This window comes from Aspergillus melleus (assembly GCF_016097325.1).
Source record: "Aspergillus melleus strain CBS 546.65 chromosome Unknown contig5, whole genome shotgun sequence".
NCBI classification, from domain to species: Eukaryota; Fungi; Ascomycota; class Eurotiomycetes; order Eurotiales; family Aspergillaceae; genus Aspergillus; species Aspergillus melleus.
Genome location: NW_025763374.1, coordinates 3,982,237 through 4,004,214, shown reverse-complemented (window position 1 = coordinate 4,004,214; position 21,978 = coordinate 3,982,237). Strand labels below are relative to the sequence as shown.

Sequence of the window (21,978 nt, the reverse complement as noted above, 5' to 3'; positions counted from 1 at the left end):
TCCCTCCTCTTTTCCTTCCTCTTCCTCTTCCTCTTCCTCTTCCTCTTCCTCTTCCTACCTCCTTCCTTCCTTCAGCTTCGGCTCCACCACAGCGACCGTTCCCAGTCCTGTCTGTATCACTGTCCTACAAGCTCATTCCAGACCAGACCTTCCGGATCATCATCAACACCGTGTCGGCTAGAAAGTCTCCTCACATCTATCCGTCCAACAAGTCTGTCCCGGCATCTCGTAAATATGGCCCGTGTAAGTAGAGGCTCACAGAACGTATACTAATCAATGTATCCTGGGATAATAGAACAACCGTACTTGCTTTCATTGCAGAGGTCGTGGCCACATGCCATACAACCGCCCTCTGAATAAAAACTATAATGACATTGCCGAGGCGGCGGCAATTGCGGCAAGACATCTCGAGGTAAGACGCGGGATGTGCATGAAAGACTCCGGTTTGCTAATATCATGTGAAGCCTGTTGCATGCTGCCCCCTGGTTGAAAAAGAGAAAGCACAACAACGACCAGACGCAAGATCGTCAGGCCGCCCTTACCACTGGTCATGCTCAGCAGGCTGCCCCTGCCACTGGCCGCAATACCCAGTCCATTGACGCGGCAATCTCACCTGTTCCCGTGACACTCGCCTTCAGCGAAGATCAGTATCCCGACGAGGATGGCTACGATGAAAACTTCCCCGATGCCGGACCCGCTACTGACACTCCATCCTCGTCGGGATACTTATCTTCGGGGGTCGCAAGTGGGACACCTGCGAAGCGGATGGAGACCATGGCGATGTCGCTTGACCGCGATTGAACACCTACTATTGGTCATGCGTTTGGCGTGCTGGCTACTTCCGGGATGGCGAGCTATTTGTTTGTGTACAGGGACGCTTATCGTGGGTGATTGTTACATTGCGCCAACATTCCAGTGTGACAGGGGTCAGGCAAGACAACACCCGGGAGGAAGGTGAACCCCTCTGGATGGAGAGTCAGGGTGATGTTTGATGGGCGCCGAATAAGTCACCCGGTCGTGCCTTCGGGCGATCTTCCCCTTTGCAGTCTTGTTCGCAGTTAGCTTGCTTGATCAAACAAGTAGACTCAATTTTGAATGATTTTCTCCCCTCCTTTTATGTCGTTTAATTAGTAGTGGGAGGGGAGAAAAGGGGTGGAAAGAGGAAGAGAAGAAAGTAGAAGAGGAGGAAGAAGAGGAAGAAGCATCTTCAGATCAAGTTCGATTTTATGTACAGTTGCTGGTAAGTTATATACAAGAGCGTAGGAACGTAACCTAGATTACTACACCCCGCGAAGCTTGAATGGCATAGAGCTCGTAGGCCGGCTATACCGGCGATCGATCGGTCATCTCATTCAACGGAACTAGATGATACCGACCTGACCGAGATCTTCGCCGACAGCAACCCCAACATCGATACATCCCGGCAAGTAGACCGACCACGACGGTGGAGAATGCAATCCCTACGATCCAGTTGTGCATGCTGAGAAGATTAGCCGCGTCTGTGGCCCGTTCGACCTGAACGACGTCGGTGACGCCGAGCATTTTCCCGTCGCGATCGAGGGCCGCGAGTCGGAACAAGGGCCGAGTGAGGTCTTCAGGAACTTCGATCTCCGTCTCGAAGCCTGTCTTCTCGAATTGCGCGACAACCGCAAAACTGGCCTCGTCGTAGTCCTCCGAGTCCCAGACTTCCATCCTCCAGGCGACAACCTCGGTGGCCCCGTTCCAGCTGGCATAGACATGGTCACCGATGACCTCGGCGTCTGGCGTGGTATGCGGATGGCCCACCCAAGACCCCCTGAAGTCACGGTAGGAGACCACGCGTCCGAAGTTGAAAAAGGCCGACGCGGCGAAATGCACATTGCAGAGCATGTCTCCATCGGCAGTGTATTCCGTGAACGCGGCGCTGTGGCCCCAGCCCACCAGAATCCGGCCCGTGTCATCGAGAATCTGCACATTTCCCTGTGACGTAGAAAGCAGCTGCTGGGGGTGGTAGTACGCTCCGAGCAAGGCCGCTGTACGTTTGGCAATGTCCAGCTGGATAACCATGCCGCGACTCTCGCTGACGGGATCGGTGCCTGAATGGGCTGCGTTATCGAAGAGAGTGACGGTGCCATTGGCGTGCCAACGCGCATCGTGTTGCCAGGAGAATCCGGTCGCGTCGCCGTCGGACAAATCAGTGAAGTCGTTGGCCTTTCCACCGAGAGTCCACAAGATGGCCCCGGTATTTCGATCAATGCAGGTGACCGTATGAGTGTGGCGCCCGGAGATGATATAATCCCCGTCGTCCGTTTTGTCGACGCTGTTGATGTGAAAGAAATCGAAGGCCTGGGCGCGCTCTCTTCCCTCAGCGCCGAGGGGCTCGTAGGTGCTATTGATCGGAATGTGCTTAGATGCGCGCCATTCGAAGAGCAGCTCGCCGGTCTCAATGTCTAGCTCTTGGAAAACCGCATCGAAAATCCAGCCTAATTCGGGCCCCCCAACGGCGGTTAAGTCAAGGGGCGTAGGGTCATATACCGACACCAGAGCGGTTCCATCCCGACTGATCGTAAACTCGTGCAGATCGCCGCCGTAGTTACCGACCGGGTTCAGCACGTATCTCTGTGTGTAGGTATTGTCGAGCTAGACGGTCAGCTAGGCTTGTCTTCCACAGAGGCGAGTGGCTACCAACCATGTACCACGTTCCATATCCCCGGCCAGCGATTTGACCGCCCTCCCAGTAGGTGAGAAAATCCTCGCCTTTGTATCGTTGGATTTTGAAGTCCTGCGTAGTGCCCCAGTTCCATTTTGCCCAGACCAATTCTCCCTGCGAGTCGAGGATCATGGGACCCGGATTCGCGACACTATCGCCACGGGGAGCAATCAATATGTAGCGCGGGTCGCATCCTGATCCCCACTCGGAGATCTCGACGACGGGGGATTCGTAGTCGACAGATGCATAGCTTCTGGATGGACCAAAACCGTACAACCCCAGATCATACGTGGTCAGATCGGCTCGGAGTCGCAAGCGATACAGATGAGGAACCACGAAGACGTAGAACAAATAGACCAGACTGATCAGAGCCCCGACCGTGGTAACCTGAAAACAGGACGGCCTTGACCGGCGACGGAGGCATTGGGAAGTCCAAGTCCAACAGGACATTGGGACATGGCGAGACCGAGTAGGTGATGTGGAACTTTCAAGAGGCGACGAAGAAAGAGATGACGGGGCACATTTATTTGACCAGAAACCCCTCAACGTTTTCGTATCCCCTCTGCCCCCTCTCCAGCTCAGCTAGTCAGGACTCAGGAGTGTTCCAAGAGATGCCAAGATCAGCAATCCACGCGGTTTCATGGCGATAATCCATTCGGGCGGAGACGCATGGAGCGTGGCAGGGGAGATCTCGACGCGGTGATTCGGCCTGCAGAACTTGTTCTCCAGACCCGCCAAGCCACCACCGTGGATCCGAGCGATAAACGGCGTTGAGAAGGGAAAGGTGACGACGACAAACCACCATTGCGGAGTATTGCTGCTCATCTCCACCGAGACTGTCCAATGCGCAGTGCCTGCAGTGTCCGGGAGACCGGCCATTGATCGAGACGAGGGATGAACTTGGCAACCTGATCCAGAAAGACTGGGCTGACTTGAATGAGTGATTAGTCCGGGGGTAGGAGTAGAGAATCAACTTTAACCTCTTCGATCGTCTGCGAATGAATCAGTGCCTCCCCCCTTCCTCCCCGCCAATCCCTTCCGCATCGGTGCAAAGATTCAGGAGTGGTGGGTCGGCGTCATCAATAATAATGTGCGTTTCTGTGCCTGCGCCCAACTCCACCTTCTAGAATGCTCATCATTGGCGTCGGGGTTAAGTGGATCGAGCTCGGCAAGAAGCTGGAAACCGCCAACCGAACAGGCTACCGGTTCAGGATGCCATAGTCGGCGAGGACTTGGGTTGCATCGTTGCATCCTCCTGCGCTGCAGAGAAAAGGCCAATTGAGAGGACTCAATTCTGATGACATCATAGGTTTACGACGCTCCTTGTTGAAAGAGGCGGTTGAACTGCATCATATTTATTTGTATCTTCGCACAGATGGAGGTTGGGCTCCTGGGATCCTCCGCGAAAGCTCTGGACGCGACGTGCTGAAGGTGAAGTTTTTCGCGGTCCCCGTCACGTGGTGATAGTCGTTCTGCTCCTCCCCACCGCCTCGTGCGATAACAGCGGCTGCTTTACGCATAACCCCCTTCATGTATATTCCCCAGGCTACCTCCTATGCCAACTGCTCTTCTGCCAACAAATCCCTCATAACACTAATAAAATCATGCAACGGCGCATCAAGGTCTAGCTTCTTCTTGGGGGTTAGACTGGTGCGGCAAAAATGGCCAGCTAGTGCGTGGGCGATGGTCTTAGCTGCACTGACTATCAAGCCAGTTTGGTTTAGGGATATACGTGTATTGGCGTCATCCGTTGATCGCATGTTATCGCCTGTGTTGGTGGTTGATTTTGCAAGGCACAGACTCTAGAACTGGTGTTGGAAAGGGGGGAAGTTCCGTGTTGTACTGCCATCAGCATCTGAGGGGTGCGCAATACCCGTTATGATCTGTGACGGCAAATAGAGTGTGGATCTGCAGACTCGCCTGGGCTTCCAGTATATAATACATGAATTGACTAATTTTCAGGTTAATATTTTATTGTATCGCCTGGCAATTAGGATAGAGACTATAGGGAAGCACTAACTGGATAAAGGCTATGCTACCTAGCTGTTTTAGCTTCTGATCCCTAAAGAGTTCCTCCTATAAATAAGGGCGTGGAATCTTCCCCGTTTGTAAGAAAAAGGTATATAAGAAGAAAATAATATATATAAAAAAAATGAACTCCTTTCTTAGCGAAACCCTAGTTTATAATCTTAAGTTCTAAATAAATAATTATCGTACGCCCTGTTCCACATAATATTAATCCCCTCTTGGCAGTTACTTACATATTCGAGGTATTCATCGTTATATCAGGTTATACTATATAAATTCCGTACTATTCACAGAGCAGTGTTTATTCATCTCTGAAATACTATAACAACAGCTCTACCAGAGCCCTTGGGCTTTTAGATAGCTAAACGTTAATTTGCTACTAACATATTATTTCGGGATCCCAGGGAGGGAGACGCCATTCGGCCAAGTTTAGTATCCGCTCGGCACCACCACCACGGTTTAATCATTTACCGATTAATTAACCCTATTCAAATATACAGCAGTTTGCAAAATTCTGACTCGGTATAGCAGTCCTTAAATAACCCCCTGCGCACCTGTTTCTCCCGGAGATTGTAATAACTCTTTTCTGTCTTGTCATTCTACAGATTGATTGTTTTCGGAAAAGAGGTCCGCATGCTTAGTTATTAACGCATTGTGTCTAAGAACCACTAATACATCCTTATTTACGTTAATAATGTACAGTTCTCCAATAGATTCTTCTGCTGCACGTATATCTCCAATTAAATTAGCTAGCGCATCATGAAAGGATGCCCCATTGCTGTTTTTTGGATAGATATTAAAATAGCGATTCTGACCGGCAGTTATTCTCTATGCCTAAGGGAAACCATTTTGTGGGCTGAATACCCCTGAATAAAGATAGATTTATGAAACTAGTAAACAAAGGTGTCATTCTGACAGGTCCTGGGCTCAGGAGTGCAGTCTGAGATAGCTCTTGCAAGGGGCGCAAGATGCCCAGCTGTATGGCCGGGAGCGATAAGGAGAGATAATAGTTTAATATACGAATATAGTTATATTAGAGTGCAATACAGCTAAAGAGAAGTTGTATAAAGATAGACATAGTTATATAGTATTATTTAGGGGCTCTCCAAGGCAGAGCTTGCAAGAATCATATAATTTTCTCATATTAATAAAACTAGTATTCTCTTCCTCCTGCCGGACATTCTTCTGCCTTGTATAACTATCTGAAAGGCACCGCCAAACTGGGGAGCTAAATCTTCTAAATTGCACGCAATGCATGTCCTCATAGGGTCGTAAGTAACTAAGTATCATATTGGCCCGAGCTATCTAACCTATATAGACGGAAAGGATAATTCAATGGCCGGTCGTACCGTTGCTTAGATGCCGAGAGAGGCTAGTGATCCAGCAGCTTCACGCAGGACTCATGTCCTCCAGCTTTCGCGAGCTCCAACGCCGATCTGCCTTTTGTGTCTCTGATACTAGGATCCGCCCCTTTTTCCAGCACGAATTCCACCACCGCAGCCTGTCCCCGCCAGGCTGCCTCGCACAGCGCATTCTTCTCATCTCGTTCCCACGGCTCCTCCACAATATACGGGTTGACGGGGATCTCATCAATCGCCGCGCCCCGTTCCAGCAGGAACGCTACCATCGCAACATGTCCCCAGCCCGCCGCCTTCGTCAGTGCGGAACGCCCCTTCAACACCGCCCCGGCATTCAAGAGCGCATCAGCCACCGGGATCGAACCAGAAATAGCCGCCGTTTCAATCGCGTTATTAAATGGGTTTGCGAAGTTCGGCGAGTTAGGATCGGCACCGCGAGACAGCAGGAATTGGACTAGCTCGACATCGCCCTCCCGTGCCGCCACACTGGTAAATAAAGCCCGTTAGAGGAACATTCCTATGAAGTAAAGAAAAAACGAGAGATTTAACCCCAGCCGGGCTTACATCAGAGCGTCGCCACTGTGCCCGAGACCCCAGTTGATATTCCAGTTATGAGCAAGGAGGCAATCTATGATAGCTGTGTGCCTTCGGTGTAGAGCTTCTAGGATTGTATCTATATTGGGGTTTAGAGAAGCTAAGTACGCTTTTTTTCTTTATTAATGTGTGCAGGTGCCGAAAATGTACTCACCTGGCATCACTGAACAGCCGCTATCCAGGAGGATATCCAGCGCTGCAGGGTTATTACTGCGCGCCGCTGCGTAGCACGCGGCATCTATGGCTGGGGTGAAGGGATGGGTAGGGCTAGTTAGGAACTGGGGGTTCTGCGCTATCTCGAGGTCCAAGAGATGACGAAGCTTGTCCAGCTGGTCGGTTTGGGCAACGCTAACAAGATCCTCTTTCATCGTGATAGATTGGTCTGACTTTATGCGAGGTTAGGATATATAAAGAGGGGAGGAGAGGAAGGGGAAAAAGAGTTGGCGTTCTCAAGAATATTTATACGTTTGGGCTGTCCCGGGCGGGGGGCTTCTTATAAGTACTACTATATGTTACAAGCTCCATATAAGTTTACTAGGCAATACAAATATCTCAGAAACCAATCAATTCCCTGTCTAGATGCTAGGAGCTGGTATTAAATCATATAATACATTTCCAGGCTGTTCCAGAAACACTGTATGCCGCAGCCATCAGCCGTAGCCGTTCACCTCAGACCCCGATCCAAGATAGGAAGAACCCATCCCTTTAGTTTCTAATTCCCCCAGATAACCTCTTCGTCGTCATTATCTGGGTTAACCCGAGTCACTTTGGTAACGGCCGAGCTGAAGTTTGGCCACTCGTATTTATCCCACACAGTACCCTCCTTCCAGTGAGTGCCCTTAGTATTGCTAGGTAGCATAACTACCACATCGCCAGTGCATAACTCCGCCATTGCCTGCGAGACGCGCTTGTCTACGACTTCGCGATCTGCGCCCTTGAACTGATCGGGCCATTTGGGATCTCTCCAATTCATGCTGAGAATTCGGTATCGACGATTTTCCGGTTTATTCCGCCATTGTGCCGCTTTAGCTGTGTAGCCCCCAGGTCCGGCGTAGAAAAGGCAGGAGTCCCTCACTATCTTGTCTCTGATCTCTTCCTTAATTCTAGCGATGCTGGGTATCCCGTCACTGCAGCTAAGTTCATCGGCATCGTCTCTGGCGTAGAGATTATTTTCTTCATCGGCGTAGTCTTCCTCTATCGCATTATCGTTCAGGTTTCTGGGAGGATGCTGTCCCTTCTCTCCCTTACTACTCTTGCCTCCCTTATCACCCTTGCCCTTTGGCTTGCAGTGACCCTTTGGCTTTTTGGGGCCCAGAGTAGAGTCCATTTTATCGTTTTTCTTCTGGTCATCATGGCCAAAGAGTCCGCCGAGCCCATGTTTCTTATCGTCGGGTTTGTCGTTGTTCTTCTTGTCATCATGGCCAAAGAGTCCGCCGAGTCCGTGTTTCTTATCGTCGGGTTTGTCGTTGTTCTTCTTGTCATCATGACTAGAATGTAGACCTCCTATTCCGTGGCTCCCTTTACCGCTGCCAGAGCGATGACTGCTAATCTCTTTGCTCTTCCTCGGCAGAGCAGATGCTGTTTGGAATGCAGACAGGAGGAGGAGGCAAAGCAGCCCGAGCGCCACGTGCCTCATCCAGAAGCGTCATATTTTCATTACAACAAAATGAAAGCAAGAAAAGAGTGGTTGGAAAATTCAAAAGAGAGTGATATACTAAGGATTGACTTCTGATAATGAATAAAGGAATGATGGGTAGACTGGATAGATTTCAACGGGGTAATCTACGAGGTATATATATACAGATCCTAATCGGTCTCACTCCCCTATCTCTATTATCAGCTTCAGATTTACGTAAATCCAACAAGGCTCAGACATGCTGGTAAATACCAACAAGGCTCAGACATGTTGGTAGGTGATGTTTCGCCCGTGGGAGTTACAGCATGGTACATATTCCTGGCCCAACTTTCTCACATTAGGATACTGGCAAGGTACACATAGGTCGATACCTGTAGTGACAGGGGCAGAAGTGCTTAGTGGTAGGTTTCCTGGGGCTGTACATCGAACTGAGAGTAGGTTGCATATACCCGCTAGCCAGGTAATAGAGAATGGCAAGTCCGGCCCCTGCTGGAGCCTGAGCTCCTGAAACACATCCTTGACAGATCGCTCGCCCTGTAATTCACGCATAAAGATTTATTATAATACAACTACAAGTTCTCTTATAACAACACGAAGGTGATTCGTTTCTGTGGGGACGGTAAGACCTCTAAATATCTCATTCCACGTCCGAAGGTGTAACGCACATTTAGTAGGTAGTTAGTCAGATAGATCCCTTTATCCTCCTAATAAGCAAGGCTCAGCCCTACCTACAGGGCCTCAGCCTATTACAATTCACGGCCCTTGTTAGCATAATAGGCTTCTAATTTCATATTCCCGGGCCAACCCCGCTGTATCGCATAGTTAGAAAATCAAGACCTTCAATCGAATCCGTGGAGATAATGTGTGGATGATGAGCCGATATTCAGGTCTATTTTACAGTCTTGGATGTGGCCAATTTGAATACGCATCTCATTTATTCTACGTAAAGCTCAATCATAAATCAACCAGAGGAATCGGGGGATGTGCCTCATGTGTACAGCGCTAATCGAGTTTAATGAGGAGACTACCCTTAAGCGTGTCAGAGGACAATTTATATCGTGCCCAGCGAAGACTTGGCACGATCAGTAAGTTCTCATGTCTGTGTATAATTAAAAGAGAGAAAGGACAGGAATGAGCTTACCCCCAATTCAAGTTCGCTGTACAGGCATAATGACACCCTTCGATAAATTGTTTTAGACTGATACCGAGATCCTTGTCGTCAAGATGCTGCTTCAAGACTTGCCCCGATACTTGATCGAACTCGACAACTGAAAACGTAACCATGCTGGCAGCCACGTCAATGGCTTTTTGGAGCGATCCGTGCCGTGAGTACAGAAGCGGAATCAATGAGTCAACTTGATCATGAGCCTGGTTGTTTAGATTAGCTGTAGATCGTGTAGAGACTGGAAGTACGCAACATACAATCTCTTTCTTTACGGATATGATATCGTTTGTGCTAATGAGGCTGTCAGTGTGTCAGTAGCCAAAATGTGGATAGAGCGCTCACGTGGATATAATAACGTTTGTTGAATACTAAAGCCTGCGGATAGACTCTTCGTTCATGACTGATGTCGGGATCTCCATGCCGTATGCGTACCTTGGGCCTGATTAACGTGACTTTCCACCACAAAAGCTGTAGCACCTACTCAGTGATCGCCAAACAAACACCAACTGCACTCGATCCAATTCTACGGTGTAGATACTCCTCCACACAGTAGGCAGCTTATTTCTGGACTGTACGCGTTGTTCTAAATCGGTCATATCCACGAAAAGATCCAATTCGTCAAAGAATCTTCCTTTCTAGTCTGCGAAAGAGATGAGCTATTTCTCGAGGGTGCAAGGGCCTTAGGCAGGTTTCCTTACCAGGACTGGATGATTCAGCGATCGCTCGGCTAACTGTGCTGAAGTTAGCGATGAGGGGACTGTTGCCCCCTGGCAACTGTAGCTCCTTTTCTTCCCAATCGTCGGAGAGCGATGAATGGATGAGTTGCTTTGTCTGTTGACGAAAGACAGCAGCACGATCGTTATGATGTACCATATCCGAGATCTCGGTTGAGTCGGTCTCTGGAGGTCAGTCATCTTAGCTTTTCTTCATTTCGGGTCTCACGACTCGATCAAGGATATGGGGGCATCGTTACCGTCATCCCACGCAAACACCCCTGCTTCCTGCATCTTGAGCCCAATTTTTCCCCGTGGGAAGTACCTGGAATAGGAGCACTCATGAGATGGGTCTGATCCGGTGAGAAAGAAAAATTGATAACATACAGATCTAGCCTTTCACCAACGGCATCTGCAAGACGGTCGACCTCGGGATTGATCCTTTGGGGCCAATGAGCAAAGGTGGCCTGCAGATCCGGGATGGTGAAAGCGCGACCCCGTAGAGAGCAAAGAAGACACTTGCGGGGATCCTTTCGAAAGGCCCTGCTGATGATTGAGTTGGCGATGCCCATGGTATTGATGACAGATGGAACTGTTCATTTGGTAGCTTTGTTGGGTTGTCCTCTCTATCGGCCGGAGGAACAGGAACCGAATAGGTTTTCAACATGCCCGTTTCCTGCCAGCATACTTCCCTTCCACCTCTCAGGTTAAAGACTGCCTTGCTCGCGGAAAATGGGGGCCGTTTTCCAACATCATGGGCAGGGTACGTATGGTAGCATATTGCTTACATGCAGAGTACTAAGTATGGCAGAGTCACGGGGTTGGCTTGGCCTATTTCAAGCGACGAATTTCCCCTCCTTGTCTGTTTTCCAACACAATCATCTTCCCTTTCCCCCTTTCCTCTGCTCACCTTTCCCTTTGGAACCATGTTGTCCGAACCTCCCACTATTGTGATTGTCCAAGGCTCTTTCCAGACGCCATTGGTCTATGAATCCCTTCGAACGGGTCTCCAAGACGCAGGATACCCCGTTGTTCATCCCGTCCTACCAAGCTGTTCTAACGTAGATGACGCTGATTTCCCCACTCGCACCCTGAAAGATGATGCGCTGGTCGTTACTCAGGCCATTGACGAACTGGTGCAGCAGGGAAAGCGCGTGGTGGTAGCCATGCATTCATATGGGGGCCTTGTCGGCAGCGACGCCATTCCGGAGAGCCTCTCCCACGCAACCCGGCAGGCTCAGGGTCGGAAGGGCGGTGTGGTCCACTTGTTCTACTTCGCGGCCTTCATTCTGGGCGTGGGGCAGTCAGTCCTCGGCACCTTTGGTGAGTCGCCGAATAATAATATCACGGTGAGTAACATCCAAACCCTGCCCGTAGCTTGGTGCTAACGAGCTATTGACCAGTCCGACGGCCGGTTTACGATTAAGAACGGGGCGGAAATTCTCTACAATGACCTTCCCCAACAGGACGCCAAGCTGTGGGAGTCCCGGTTGATTCCACAGTCGTACCTTGTGCAGTCCACCCCCCTGACTCGTGCGGCTTACGAATACATACCCTCCAGCTATCTTATTACCGAAAACGACCAGGCAGCCAAGTCCGAGTACCAGGAGATGTTCGCAGGGACAGCCAAGGCGCATATCGAACGATGCACTGCGGGGCATTCGCCAATGCTGAGCCAGCCGAAGATGTTGGTGAAAAGGATTGCGGCTGTGGCCGACAAGGTAGTGGCAATTTAGGTAGCCAACAATGAACTAAGGGGTAAGACGCTAATGGGAAAGATGAACTGGAAGGCAGGCAAGGATCAGGAACCAACCCATGTACATATACCCTTTAGTCTGCATGTTGCGACCTTTCTGTAACCTGCGCCACTTTCCATAGATGCAAGATCTGATTGCGATTGGTTATGGATACAGTGAGAAACATAAAGGACCCATAGAGATACGACCTATTTTAGCGTACTCAGTAATGAGGATACGGACCATGGGCTGCGTAAATGACGGTGCCTGACGCCGTGGAATTTCGGAAAAACCGGCCATATGCACACTACTTTAGCCCCTTTGGAAGGGGCAATTTATTTATTTGCCTAGACTCTAGAACCTCCAAAGGTCGATCGAAAGGAGTATTACGGTTACATCCTTCCGTGATGCACTGATGCCACTCTAATACTCCGAGTCATCGCCGAGGTGGATACCGTAAGCACTAAGGATATAGATTGCTAATCGCTAACTACTATCAATACTTGTCCATCAATCTAAGCTGTCAGACCATATCTTCCGCAATTTTCTCGGCCAGTGCATCTAGAGAAAGCGGAATTCCATGTTAGCAGGTGAACAGAATCAGCGCGATAAATGACATCTCTACTCACAAACCGTGGCTGACGGCTGACCTGGGGGCAGAAAAGGAAAAGCTGACGCGTCCACAACGCGCAGTGCCTTGACCCCAATTACTCTGCAGCGGCTGTCGACCACAGTATCTAGATCTTATTTTCGCCCTATTTGACTGGTGCCCGCTGCGTTGTACGCAGAGCTGATGCTTGCCCGGATAATGTGTAGTAGATCCGTCCTAGAGGTGTAGTTAACGCCAGGGAAGGCCTCGGAAATGGTCACCGGTTTCATGGCTTGTGTCTGAAAGAGTTCTCTGCTCCGGCGAAACGCTGCTAGGGCAATATTCTGGTTCCGAGCATCTTCCAGCCACTTAGGGCTAATCACTGGGTTCACGGCTGTATCGGCGGAGGAGCTACTAACATTGCTGCGTGAAAAGGTGGCAACGAGGCCAACTGATGCAGCAACATACTGTCCCTTATTGGCGACCCCGTTGCTACTGTCTGCCCCGTTGGCAAAGAACTGGTCAAGCACAAGGCACTCTATATGGGGCCAGTTCCCGGGGAAGGACTGGTTGAGGGCCTCCTGGGTGGATGGACTTATCATATGGGCCGGGATCTTTTCGAACGCTGGTTGAAGCGCAGGCCTGATTAGTTCGTTGGCTCTCTGTCAGAAGCGCTGTTTTTATCGGCCACATTCCTGCCAACATTGGTCAACAATCCCGTTCGATTCGTGTTGTATTCATCGATGGCGGCAGCTAAATACTCGGGGTCCGCAAGACTGTTATGGCTGGTTAGTCCGACTTGATATGTCGGTCCAACCAACACGTTATCCTACAGCCCACATCAGCAACCAGGGGTCCATTTGCCCTCTGCAAGAAGATGCATACCATCATGTTTTGGCCCACTCCCGGCCTGTTTGCAATCACCTCAATCCCATGTGTGCGTAGAGTTTCTTGTGGCCCGATGCCCGAAATCATCAATAACTGCGGAGATCGCATCTATAGGACCCGGATTTCGCCCCGAGTTAGATCACCTCACTGAGAAACAGATTTCCTCGAAGTACATACCACGCCGGCCGAGAGCACAACATCTTTCTTGGCCCGAATATGGTAAGTTATCCCTCCACTTTCCACGGTCACTCTCGTCGTCGTTCCATCCTGGGATGTGATTTTCTTGGCCAGGGTCGACTTGTATAAGATGAGATTCGGTCTGATTATAAGCGCATCCTCTAGAAAGGCTATGGCAGAGCTTCTGATCTGCGTCTTAGGGTTTAGTGTCTGCGAGAGCCACGACTAATCCATCAGCGATCCACTTAACAAAGACGGAAGCTGCTTCATTCCTAACTCAGTGAAATCACGCCCCAACCATGAAGAGATAGGGTTGACCCAGGCCAGAAACCCCACATGCAAGGGGCCCCCACTGGGGCTCCAATCGGAGTGGTTATCCGTGGCATTCTCCGGTCGCGAAGATTGATCCGGAGGGTAGAACTGCGCGTAGCGTTGAAAGAATGGCAGCATGGCGTCAAACCAGTATGTATCGTCAGCGACTTCCCGTGCCCATTTCTCAAAACAGCCATACGTTCCTCTACATAATCCATTATCAGCAATCAGCGCAGATCTACATCACCCCGGTCGGTCAGTCCATATCGGTTTTGGGGGCCGGCGCCTAGATAATCTCCACTTACCGGAGCTGCCACAAGAAATTCTTTCCACTAGTGCCGCTGATCATCTTCCCGGAGTCGAACAGCGCCCTTCGTCCATTCAGCTGCTATGCGTGTGTTAGCCCGCGCTGTCTGGCCTCTGTATCCTGAGATGAGGGGCAGGGAAGGGGGAGGACGTGCCGACTGTGGCGTAGTATATATATACTAATCCAAATACGGGTTCTTCTGCGTCGGATCATTGCCCGTAAACTTCGAGGCGTACGCCGGCACCTGCGAGTAGTTTCTATCACTAAACTGTGGAAAATCTCCCGCTTCGATGACAGCAACAGTCGCCGACTTCTCGGCCAGTCAACGAGCCATGATGAGTCCAGCAGTGCCACCGCCAATGATCACATAGTCAAGGCTTGCATTCAGGCCCGGAATGCCAAAATGAGTGTCCAGAAGATCAGTGGCGGAGATGCTCTCGGTGTGTGCAGAGACATGAGCAGATGATGTTATGAGCCAGGAGCTCAAAGGCAGGGAAAGGGAAAGCGGGAAGATGCGCATAATGAATACTGAATAGAAGTTGCTGTACCAGGAGGATTGGCGAGCGATTCAATAACAGCAAGGCTCTTAATACAACAGACTGGCCATATATGCTTCGACTCTTCTAAGAGACTGACACACTTTCGCACCGATCGCATACCATGTCTTCGAAGGGAAAGGGACTTTGCAGTCCTATCCATTATGCTGACAATTGTCGCACTTAGGTGATGGATCAATAGCGAATTCGCATGTCGGAAGGTATAGTCCCGCCGATAAAAGAGTGCCAGGCAAATCATAGATGAGGCTACACTGCTGATCGATCGTAAGGCTAACGACAAAGCATTCGTTGCGTCCAGGGATGTGTTTTTAGTCCTTATAAGCAGACGCAGAAAAGGTGGCAGCCGTGACCAGAGTTGCCATTTGGTATGCCATGTGGAAAAACCAGATTAGTATAGTATGGCACCGATGAAGCTAGTAGGTCGCCATATGGTCAGCATATTCCGACTCAAGAAGCGCTTACAAAGAACGGTGACCATGACCTTCTTCGAGGACTTCCCGGGACACTTTTGCGCTGCTGTTGGGGTGCCTTGATTTGATGGCTTCCGCCGTGCCGGGCCTCGGATCAGATAAGGGGTGCTACTGCCGTCTTGGCCAATCAAAGACCCGGGCCTAAATCATTTTCCGCCTGGCGGTCTTATCAGATCAACTACTTAAGAAACTCCCACGCTCGAGTCTTTCATCGACACCTTTATGTTCATCTGTACCCCTACTTTGACTCGTGATCAAAGTTTCCACTGTCGTCATGGCCAGTACACTACGCAATATCATTGTGGTGGGAGGCTCATACGTGGGCAAGGTAAGTGTCCGGTGATGTCATTAACCTTCTATCATTTCCGTCATCTTATGGTGTAGATTACTCACTTTGTCAGACTACCGCCCAAGAGTTGGCCCGCGTGGTTCCGGAGACACATCGGGTAAGGATGACTTCTCATCTATCTAGTGAACATGCGCCTCTGCAAGGTCATTAACGGGTTGCTCATTCACTCGACAGGTCCTGTTGATCGAGCCCCACAGCCATTTTCACCATCTCTTCACCTTCGTAAGACATGGCCACCACTATGCCTTTTCTTCGCGCTAATCACTAGCCCAGCCCCGTTTTGCTGTCATTCCTGGCCAAGAGCATAAAGCTTTTATTCCATATACTGGCCTCTTTGCTCGTTCGAGTCAGCATGCCGTGATCCAGGCCCGTGCACTTTCTGTTCAGCCCCAACGGGTCCTCCTCGATCGCGCATGGCAGGGATCATGCTCTATCTCCTTTGAATATCTTGTTGTGGCGACGGGAACCCGCCTTGCGCAACCGGCCGGTATGAAGCACGACGACAAGCTGTCATCCGTGTCATACTTGCAGAAGCACCAGGCCGATGTTCAACGGTCCCGGTCCATCCTCATTGTGGGCGGCGGGGCTGTCGGGGTGCAGATGGCGACGGATCTGAAGGAACGATTTCCGGAGAAAGAGGTCACTGTGGTACATTCACGTGGACAGTTAATGCCAGGCTTCCATGAACAGCTGCACGCTCTCGTCAAAGAGCGATTTGACGATCAGGGTGTCCGGTTAGTTTTCCAAAACCCACGCATCTGAAAGGCAAAAATAGCTGATTACATATAGACTTGTGACGGGCTCGCGGGTCATAGTACCAGAGGGCGGCTTCCAAAACGATGGACATCCATTCAATGTCGAGCTCACCGACGGATCGAGAATTTCCACCGAGTTTGTCATCCTGGCTACCGGTCAAACGCCCAACAACCACCTGGTCAAGGATCTTGTCCCGTCAGTTCCTGAGCCTATGATAAATCCTGGCAACGGTTTCATTCGGATTCGGCCGACGATGCAATTCCAAGATCCCCAATACTCCAACCTCTTCGCCGTCGGCGATATTGCAGACACAGGGCTGCGCAAGGCGGCCCGTCCCGGTTCGGCACAGGCAGCGGTCGTCGCGCAGAACATCCAGGCGATGATCGAGGGTCGCAGCCCGGAAGAAACATTCCCGCGAATGCCGGCAGCAATTCACCTAACCCTGGGCATGGTGGGCCTCCCATTTTTTGTTTGTCCTATTGTCCGATCGCTGACACTGGCAGAAATACAATGTCATTTTTCGAAACCCAAACGAGGCCGAAGGACAGACTGAACCGACGATTTTCAAAAAGGATGAGTGAGTCACGGGAACCCTGCTGCGGACGTAAAATGCTTATGCTAATGATGCCCAGCGGTCAAGAGGATATGAACGTGGAGGGATTCTGGCAGAGATTGGGGGTAGAAGTCCGCACTCCCAAGCACTACCATCTGTGAGGTCAAAGAGCGGTCATGACGTTTTTTACTGTTCTTGTATACATTGCAGGCGGAGGATGTTATCTAGATTAAGAGACGAGAATCTTCGTACCCACTTCTTTTAGCCACGTATCACTCACCCGATCCTTGTCGACCTGCCTGATATTTGTAAAAAGAGAAAGAAAGAAAGAAAGAAAGAAAATTTTATCCGCTCGGTTTTGCAATATACATGTTTGAAGGATGGCGCATGATGCAGCTGAATGAAATATAAGCCAACATACCGAGGCTGATGCAAGGTCGGCAATTCCTGTCAATGCCGAACATCCCAAAAATGAGTTGCATTCTTGCGATGACACAGTGCTGTACCGGCAGATCCTCGGACCCCCCAAAATCAGGTTTTATCCTGCAACACAAACCATGCGAGCCATGTTTCAGGCAGTGGTTGAGGTGGTATTGTGCTGCCCAGAATGCAGAATGCCGAAATGCCTCTACGCTGGGCCGAGGAATCTTGTTGGGGCAGTATCTGATACCGCAGAGTCGCAAGAACAGGGTGGATAATGACACTTTTAGGATAAATAATCGTCTCCCCCTTAGGCCTAAGAGTCTTGATCGAACAGGCACTCGCTAACGGGATTATCAGTCATAAGGAAAATGTACCGGCATGCCACTTTTGCTCTGATCGCTGCATGGGGAATAATTCCCATCGCATGCATGGCCTCGCTGAGTTCAATCGACGATTCCACCTGGAAGGCGTTCAACAGCAGTGTTTCCGGTAGGCTGCGCGATGGACAACCAATGCTAGCCCCGTGCTACACCAATTTCAACGGTCATGCCCAGTTCCCAAACCACCAGCGGTGTTCCGTGTTGCAGTCGCATCGGTCAGATAGTGACTTTGTCTCGGATCATTTTGGCGGTTACCAAAACGTTAGCCCATGCTGAGAGAGTGATCTATGACTGGAAGTTGCTGACGATCCACTAGGTGAACTGGGGCTCCTGTCAAGCGACAGGCCAGTTTTGTGCATTCGGATCGCTACTGAATCCCGACCTGGTAACTCCGGTGACCCGGCAATGCTCCCAGGGCAGCGTGCCTTCCAAATATCTGGAAGTACACACGGTCGAGGATGTACAGAAGGGGTTGGCCTTTGCCAAAGAGCAAAACCTGAAGCTCGTGATCAAGAACACTGGGCATGATTTCAAAGGTCGCAGCTCAGCACCGGATTCCTTTGCCTTGTGGTGAGTTCCGTCCCTTGTTCCGGGCCGCGCGATACTGAAGGGATCGGACCCCACAGGACACATCTTCACCAGCCTCCAATTACACTGCAGAAGAGCTTCACTCCGGAGGGCTGCTCGTCGCCCGTGGGGGACACGATTTCATTCGGTGCAGGCCAACAGTTTCAGGGGATTTACGAGTTTGCACATGCACATAACTACCGCGTGGTTGGTGGCACTAGACCTCGCCACGACCCGCGGGTGACCCTGATGACCCGGACCGCGACCCGGACCACGCAGGTTTTAGGGTCGTAAGGTTAGATCCTGAAGTGGGGTCAGGGTAGGGTCATAAAAGTCGCGAACCTACCCTGAGGGTCGTGAACCTACCCTCAGGGTTGTCAAACATGGCAAACTTGAGCAAGTCACGCGGAGCATAAGTTATGTAGATTTTAGCTGTATTTTTGAATATCTCCCTTACAGCATTCAGAGGAGTAGTTTCTTAATTTAGTAATGTAGAATGAATTAAATCAAAATAAATCAAAATTAATGAATCAACCAAAAACATGCCATAATTATTTAATTACATGTTAAACGTTTCATATTTATTTAGCAATCTTGAACACTTACAGACTCTACCTGACACTCGATGCTGTGTCTCTGACAACAATATTTCCTCAAACTCTTGATCATTGTCTTTCTTCTCATCGTCTCTCATATCGTTAGCTATATTGTTTAGGCGTCTTTTACCGAATACATTTATAGACAGACCTTAAACAGCCTGCGAGATAGCTTGAAGCTGTATTGTAGACTCTTCATTCTCTTCATTGTCGCTAATTGAATCAACAATGAATTGTTGCTATATTCTCTCTTTCTTTGCAGCCTGTATTTCTTGAGTCGAAAGATATTTAAAGAATATCACTTGCTGCTTTTCATGAATCTCAAACTGTGATATACACATATATATTATAAGATCTGAAATTGTTTGAGACTGAAAAGATCCTCGATGATAATGACAGATATCTTGTATAAAATTAAAAAGCCGCTCTATTCCTGCACCATTGGCTGGGATAGAAAGCACATCGCGAGCAAGTCTCGCCATCGTAGAAAACTTATTTTGATGATCTCTTCATTAGATCAGAGGCTGGGCATTGGGAATTATATCTAAGAAAAAGATTAGTAATTATTCTTTTTAATAGAGCTTAAGAAATATTTATTGTTGTCAAGATATCTTGTAAGTTCGTCTGATTGTATTAATTGTGTAATTTGAGACTGCTGCGATTCATCTAACGCATAAGCTAAATCAAATTCGTCTGATGTAAAACTCGCCATTGGAGCATCTAATCTTTAATAATCTTTGGCAAAACTCTTAGAATACTTCTCGAGAAAGGATTCAAGGCTCTGACGATAAGTTGCTTGATAGTCAATCCCGGATTCTAGGTCTGGATCCCAGTCGGACGTCAAGAAGAACTTGAATTTATCTTGTGGAGAAAGGATTGTATCAATTGCGTAAATATGATCATCAATCCGATTAATGTCTCTATAATAAGTTGAAAGCTTGAACTTTGCTGCTTCGAGGAATATAAACATCACCTGCTTTCAAGTAACTCTCTTCCGTCGAAGCTGCTTAATCGACTTTTCAAAGTGATCAAACAGCTTATTATAGACTTTGAAAACCCGATGGATAGTGACATTCTTTGTTTTGTATAAAAGCGTTATGAATCGGTAAAAAGGCTCAAGAATACAAAGAAGATAATCGATCTGCCGCCACTGCTCCTGATTTAAGACAAAGTGCCCTTGATCGTATTGGAAATAGAAAGCATCAAAGGCCTGCTGGAGCTTTTTCGCGCGTGTGAGCATTAAAAAAATAGAATTCTATTGAATAGCAACATCCTGGATTGAAACTAGCTTTGACTCTTTTATCTGTAAGTTGTAAAATGACTCCCGGCGCTGAAGACTTGCATTAATATAAATCGCAAGATTTCAGACCTAAGGTACTAATTAGTATTATAAACTAAATAAGTTTATAACGCTTTACCTTGCCTAAAGTATGCACAATCTCTCTGTCCTGCTGCGTCGCCCGGAAAGCTTCTACCCGGTCATCAAACCATGCCTGCTCAACCCTATCGTTCTTTGGGATAGCCTTTATCTTCCCAAAGAGACTTTTTAGGCTAAGCTGGATCACATGTGCAATACATAATACCTAAATAACAGCAACATTGCTCAAGAATTGTAGATCTTCAATTGCTTCATAGACATTCTCTATTAGAATCTTGTTATTTGAAGCATTGTCGATAATCACTGAAAGCATTCAATCGGTGATCTGATGTTCTTGTAGCAAGTCGAAAACCATTTCATTTAGATTTGTATCAGAATGAGTTTTATATAAGGGTTCAAATCTAAATAATATCTCACGGTATTTCCAGTCTTTGTTAATGAAATATCCAGTGATAGTTATAAATGTCTGTTTGAATGGAAATGTCCAGCAATCAAAGACAAGTGATAACTTAGCATCAGAAAAAAATGTTTGAAAAATAGTCTTTTGATTTTCATAGATTAGCTCGCGAATCTGCCGGCGCATAGTCTTAGCGGATGAGATATCTAACATTGATAACGCAAGCCGAGTATAAAAAATAAGATCACGGAATTTAGAATGTTCAAGAAAAAGAAATAGAAGATATGACACAGTAAGAAGTTTTGCAAGTTTCTACTGTCAAATATGTGTATCGAATCTTCGTATAGGCGCATTCTGAGCCTAGATGTGGAAGAATTAGTATAATAAAAGCGATAATAGGGTCCTAAACATACAGAATGCTTTAATGTAAGCTTGATATTTGGCTTCTGCTTTTTAGTTAAGGCGATTTTCTGACAAATCACTTCATTATAATACTTGTTCATTGAAATCATTCCACTATGAGCCTAATCAGAATGATCAAGAATCTTCTGACATTGCTGACACATGACCTCTGACTTCCCATTCCTATCCAAGACGATCTGATCGAAATATTCCCAACACTTTGCACGTTTTCCATCCCAAGTCATCCGTTTCTTTCTTCCAAAGTCGGTCTGAAGCCATCAGGTCACAAATTCATCACTCATTTCTAAGAAATATAGAATATATGTTCTAATCCGATCGAAACAAACGCATGTAAGACGTTCAGAGGCTTTTAAAGACTCGTGAAAGGTCTGTTGGCTTCCCGATGGGACAGGGGAAAAAAACTGAGGTGTAGAATTAGCAACATATTCAAGGAAATCTGATGGTGGCGCATTATATCCAGAGGAGAGGAATATATCAGATGACTGAGACATATTGAAGCTTAGACTTCATCAGAGCCCACTAAAGCCCAAGCCCAACCCAACCCAGCCCACAAGTGGGCTGGGCTTTGGGCCAGGTTTTAGGGCCCATAATGGGGTATGGGCTGAGCCCAGGGGCCCACGGCCATTAGATGGGGCCCAAATGGGCCCCCAAACTAGGCTAAACAGTGCAAACATGCTCCGATCTCATGACTGCATAATTTATGCATTTTTTAGCTGTAATATTGGGTATTTCTCTTACATTATTTCTCGAAAAGCGATCATTGACTCGTTGTAATGTCTACTTCGCCTGGTTATATCTTATATTCTTACTTGCTGAAGCGGTCAGCGTGCAGAGATTAATTATTAAGATATTATTTAAAAAGCAGTAATTCAATATATTAATGATACTCAAACTCATCATCCTTCTTATTCTTCTTCTTTCTGAATCTTTCTGAAGC

The 21,978-nt window shown here is 48.4% G+C and overlaps 10 protein-coding genes across 10 annotated transcripts; 4 read left to right on the top strand and 6 right to left on the bottom strand.

Annotated features, from left to right (window-relative positions):
* Positions 1–368: 368 nt before the first annotated feature.
* On the top strand, positions 369–801 carry LDX57_009763 (uncharacterized protein; the record flags this gene model as incomplete). Its single annotated transcript, XM_046091498.1, has 2 exons — positions 369–412; positions 465–801. The coding sequence occupies 2 exons, from the start codon at positions 369–371 to the stop codon at positions 799–801; spliced, it is 381 nt and encodes a 126-aa protein (XP_045947475.1).
* Positions 802–1,210: 409 nt separating this feature from the next.
* LDX57_009762 (arylsulfotransferase family protein) lies at positions 1,211–3,139 on the bottom strand (the record flags this gene model as incomplete). Its single annotated transcript, XM_046091497.1, has 2 exons — positions 1,211–2,619; positions 2,669–3,139. The coding sequence occupies 2 exons, from the start codon at positions 3,137–3,139 to the stop codon at positions 1,324–1,326; spliced, it is 1,767 nt and encodes a 588-aa protein (XP_045947474.1). The 3' UTR covers positions 1,211–1,323.
* A 132-nt stretch (positions 3,140–3,271) lies between these two features.
* On the bottom strand, positions 3,272–3,568 carry LDX57_009761 (uncharacterized protein; the record flags this gene model as incomplete). The annotated part of the gene is made up of 1 exon (XM_046091496.1): positions 3,272–3,568. One exon carries the CDS (start codon positions 3,566–3,568, stop codon positions 3,272–3,274), a length of 297 nt encoding a protein of 98 aa, XP_045947473.1.
* A 2,302-nt stretch (positions 3,569–5,870) lies between these two features.
* Positions 5,871–7,121, bottom strand: LDX57_009760 (ankyrin repeat domain-containing protein). Its single transcript, XM_046091495.1, has 3 exons — positions 6,824–7,121; positions 6,640–6,748; positions 5,871–6,561 (listed from the first exon to the last, which is right to left on the bottom strand). The coding sequence occupies exons 1-3, from the start codon at positions 7,035–7,037 to the stop codon at positions 6,090–6,092; spliced, it is 795 nt and encodes a 264-aa protein (XP_045947472.1). The 5' UTR covers positions 7,038–7,121; the 3' UTR covers positions 5,871–6,089.
* Positions 7,122–7,381: 260 nt separating this feature from the next.
* LDX57_009759 (uncharacterized protein) lies at positions 7,382–8,305 on the bottom strand (the record flags this gene model as incomplete). The annotated part of the gene is made up of 1 exon (XM_046091494.1): positions 7,382–8,305. The coding sequence occupies one exon, from the start codon at positions 8,303–8,305 to the stop codon at positions 7,382–7,384; it is 924 nt and encodes a 307-aa protein (XP_045947471.1).
* Positions 8,306–10,408: 2,103 nt separating this feature from the next.
* Positions 10,409–10,755, bottom strand: LDX57_009758 (uncharacterized protein; the record flags this gene model as incomplete). The annotated part of the gene is made up of 2 exons (XM_046091493.1): positions 10,409–10,508; positions 10,571–10,755. The coding sequence occupies 2 exons, from the start codon at positions 10,753–10,755 to the stop codon at positions 10,409–10,411; spliced, it is 285 nt and encodes a 94-aa protein (XP_045947470.1).
* Positions 10,756–11,109: 354 nt separating this feature from the next.
* Positions 11,110–11,919, top strand: LDX57_009757 (alpha/beta hydrolase; the record flags this gene model as incomplete). Its single annotated transcript, XM_046091492.1, has 2 exons — positions 11,110–11,532; positions 11,587–11,919. The coding sequence occupies 2 exons, from the start codon at positions 11,110–11,112 to the stop codon at positions 11,917–11,919; spliced, it is 756 nt and encodes a 251-aa protein (XP_045947469.1).
* Positions 11,920–12,125: 206 nt separating this feature from the next.
* LDX57_009756 (uncharacterized protein) lies at positions 12,126–13,773 on the bottom strand. Its single transcript, XM_046091491.1, has one exon. It carries the CDS (start codon positions 13,108–13,110, stop codon positions 12,664–12,666), a length of 447 nt encoding a protein of 148 aa, XP_045947468.1. The 5' UTR covers positions 13,111–13,773; the 3' UTR covers positions 12,126–12,663.
* A 1,720-nt stretch (positions 13,774–15,493) lies between these two features.
* LDX57_009755 (NAD(P)/FAD-dependent oxidoreductase) lies at positions 15,494–17,038 on the top strand (the record flags this gene model as incomplete). The annotated part of the gene is made up of 7 exons (XM_046091490.1): positions 15,494–15,547; positions 15,621–15,665; positions 15,743–15,790; positions 15,842–16,302; positions 16,358–16,775; positions 16,828–16,901; positions 16,957–17,038. The coding sequence occupies 7 exons, from the start codon at positions 15,494–15,496 to the stop codon at positions 17,036–17,038; spliced, it is 1,182 nt and encodes a 393-aa protein (XP_045947467.1).
* A 690-nt stretch (positions 17,039–17,728) lies between these two features.
* Positions 17,729–18,541, top strand: LDX57_009754 (uncharacterized protein; the record flags this gene model as incomplete). Its single annotated transcript, XM_046091489.1, has 3 exons — positions 17,729–17,941; positions 17,997–18,250; positions 18,307–18,541. 3 exons carry the CDS (start codon positions 17,729–17,731, stop codon positions 18,539–18,541), a joined length of 702 nt encoding a protein of 233 aa, XP_045947466.1.
* Between the last annotated feature and the right edge of the window lie 3,437 nt (positions 18,542–21,978).

Excerpts from the sequence above, each read along its gene's own strand:
- LDX57_009760 (XM_046091495.1), bottom strand. The coding sequence starts at position 7,037 with ATGAAAGAGGATCTTGTTAGCGTTGCCCAAACCGACCAGCTGGACAAG. Across the intron at positions 6,749-6,823 it reads CGGCTGTTCAGTGATGCCAG|ATACAATCCTAGAAGCTCTA; the intron begins GTGAGTACATTT and ends ACCCCAATATAG. Across the intron at positions 6,562-6,639 it reads CACAGTGGCGACGCTCTGAT|TGTGGCGGCACGGGAGGGCG; the intron begins GTAAGCCCGGCT and ends TTTATTTACCAG.
- LDX57_009756 (XM_046091491.1), bottom strand. The coding sequence starts at position 13,110 with ATGATAAGTCCATCCACCCAGGAGGCCCTCAACCAGTCCTTCCCCGGG.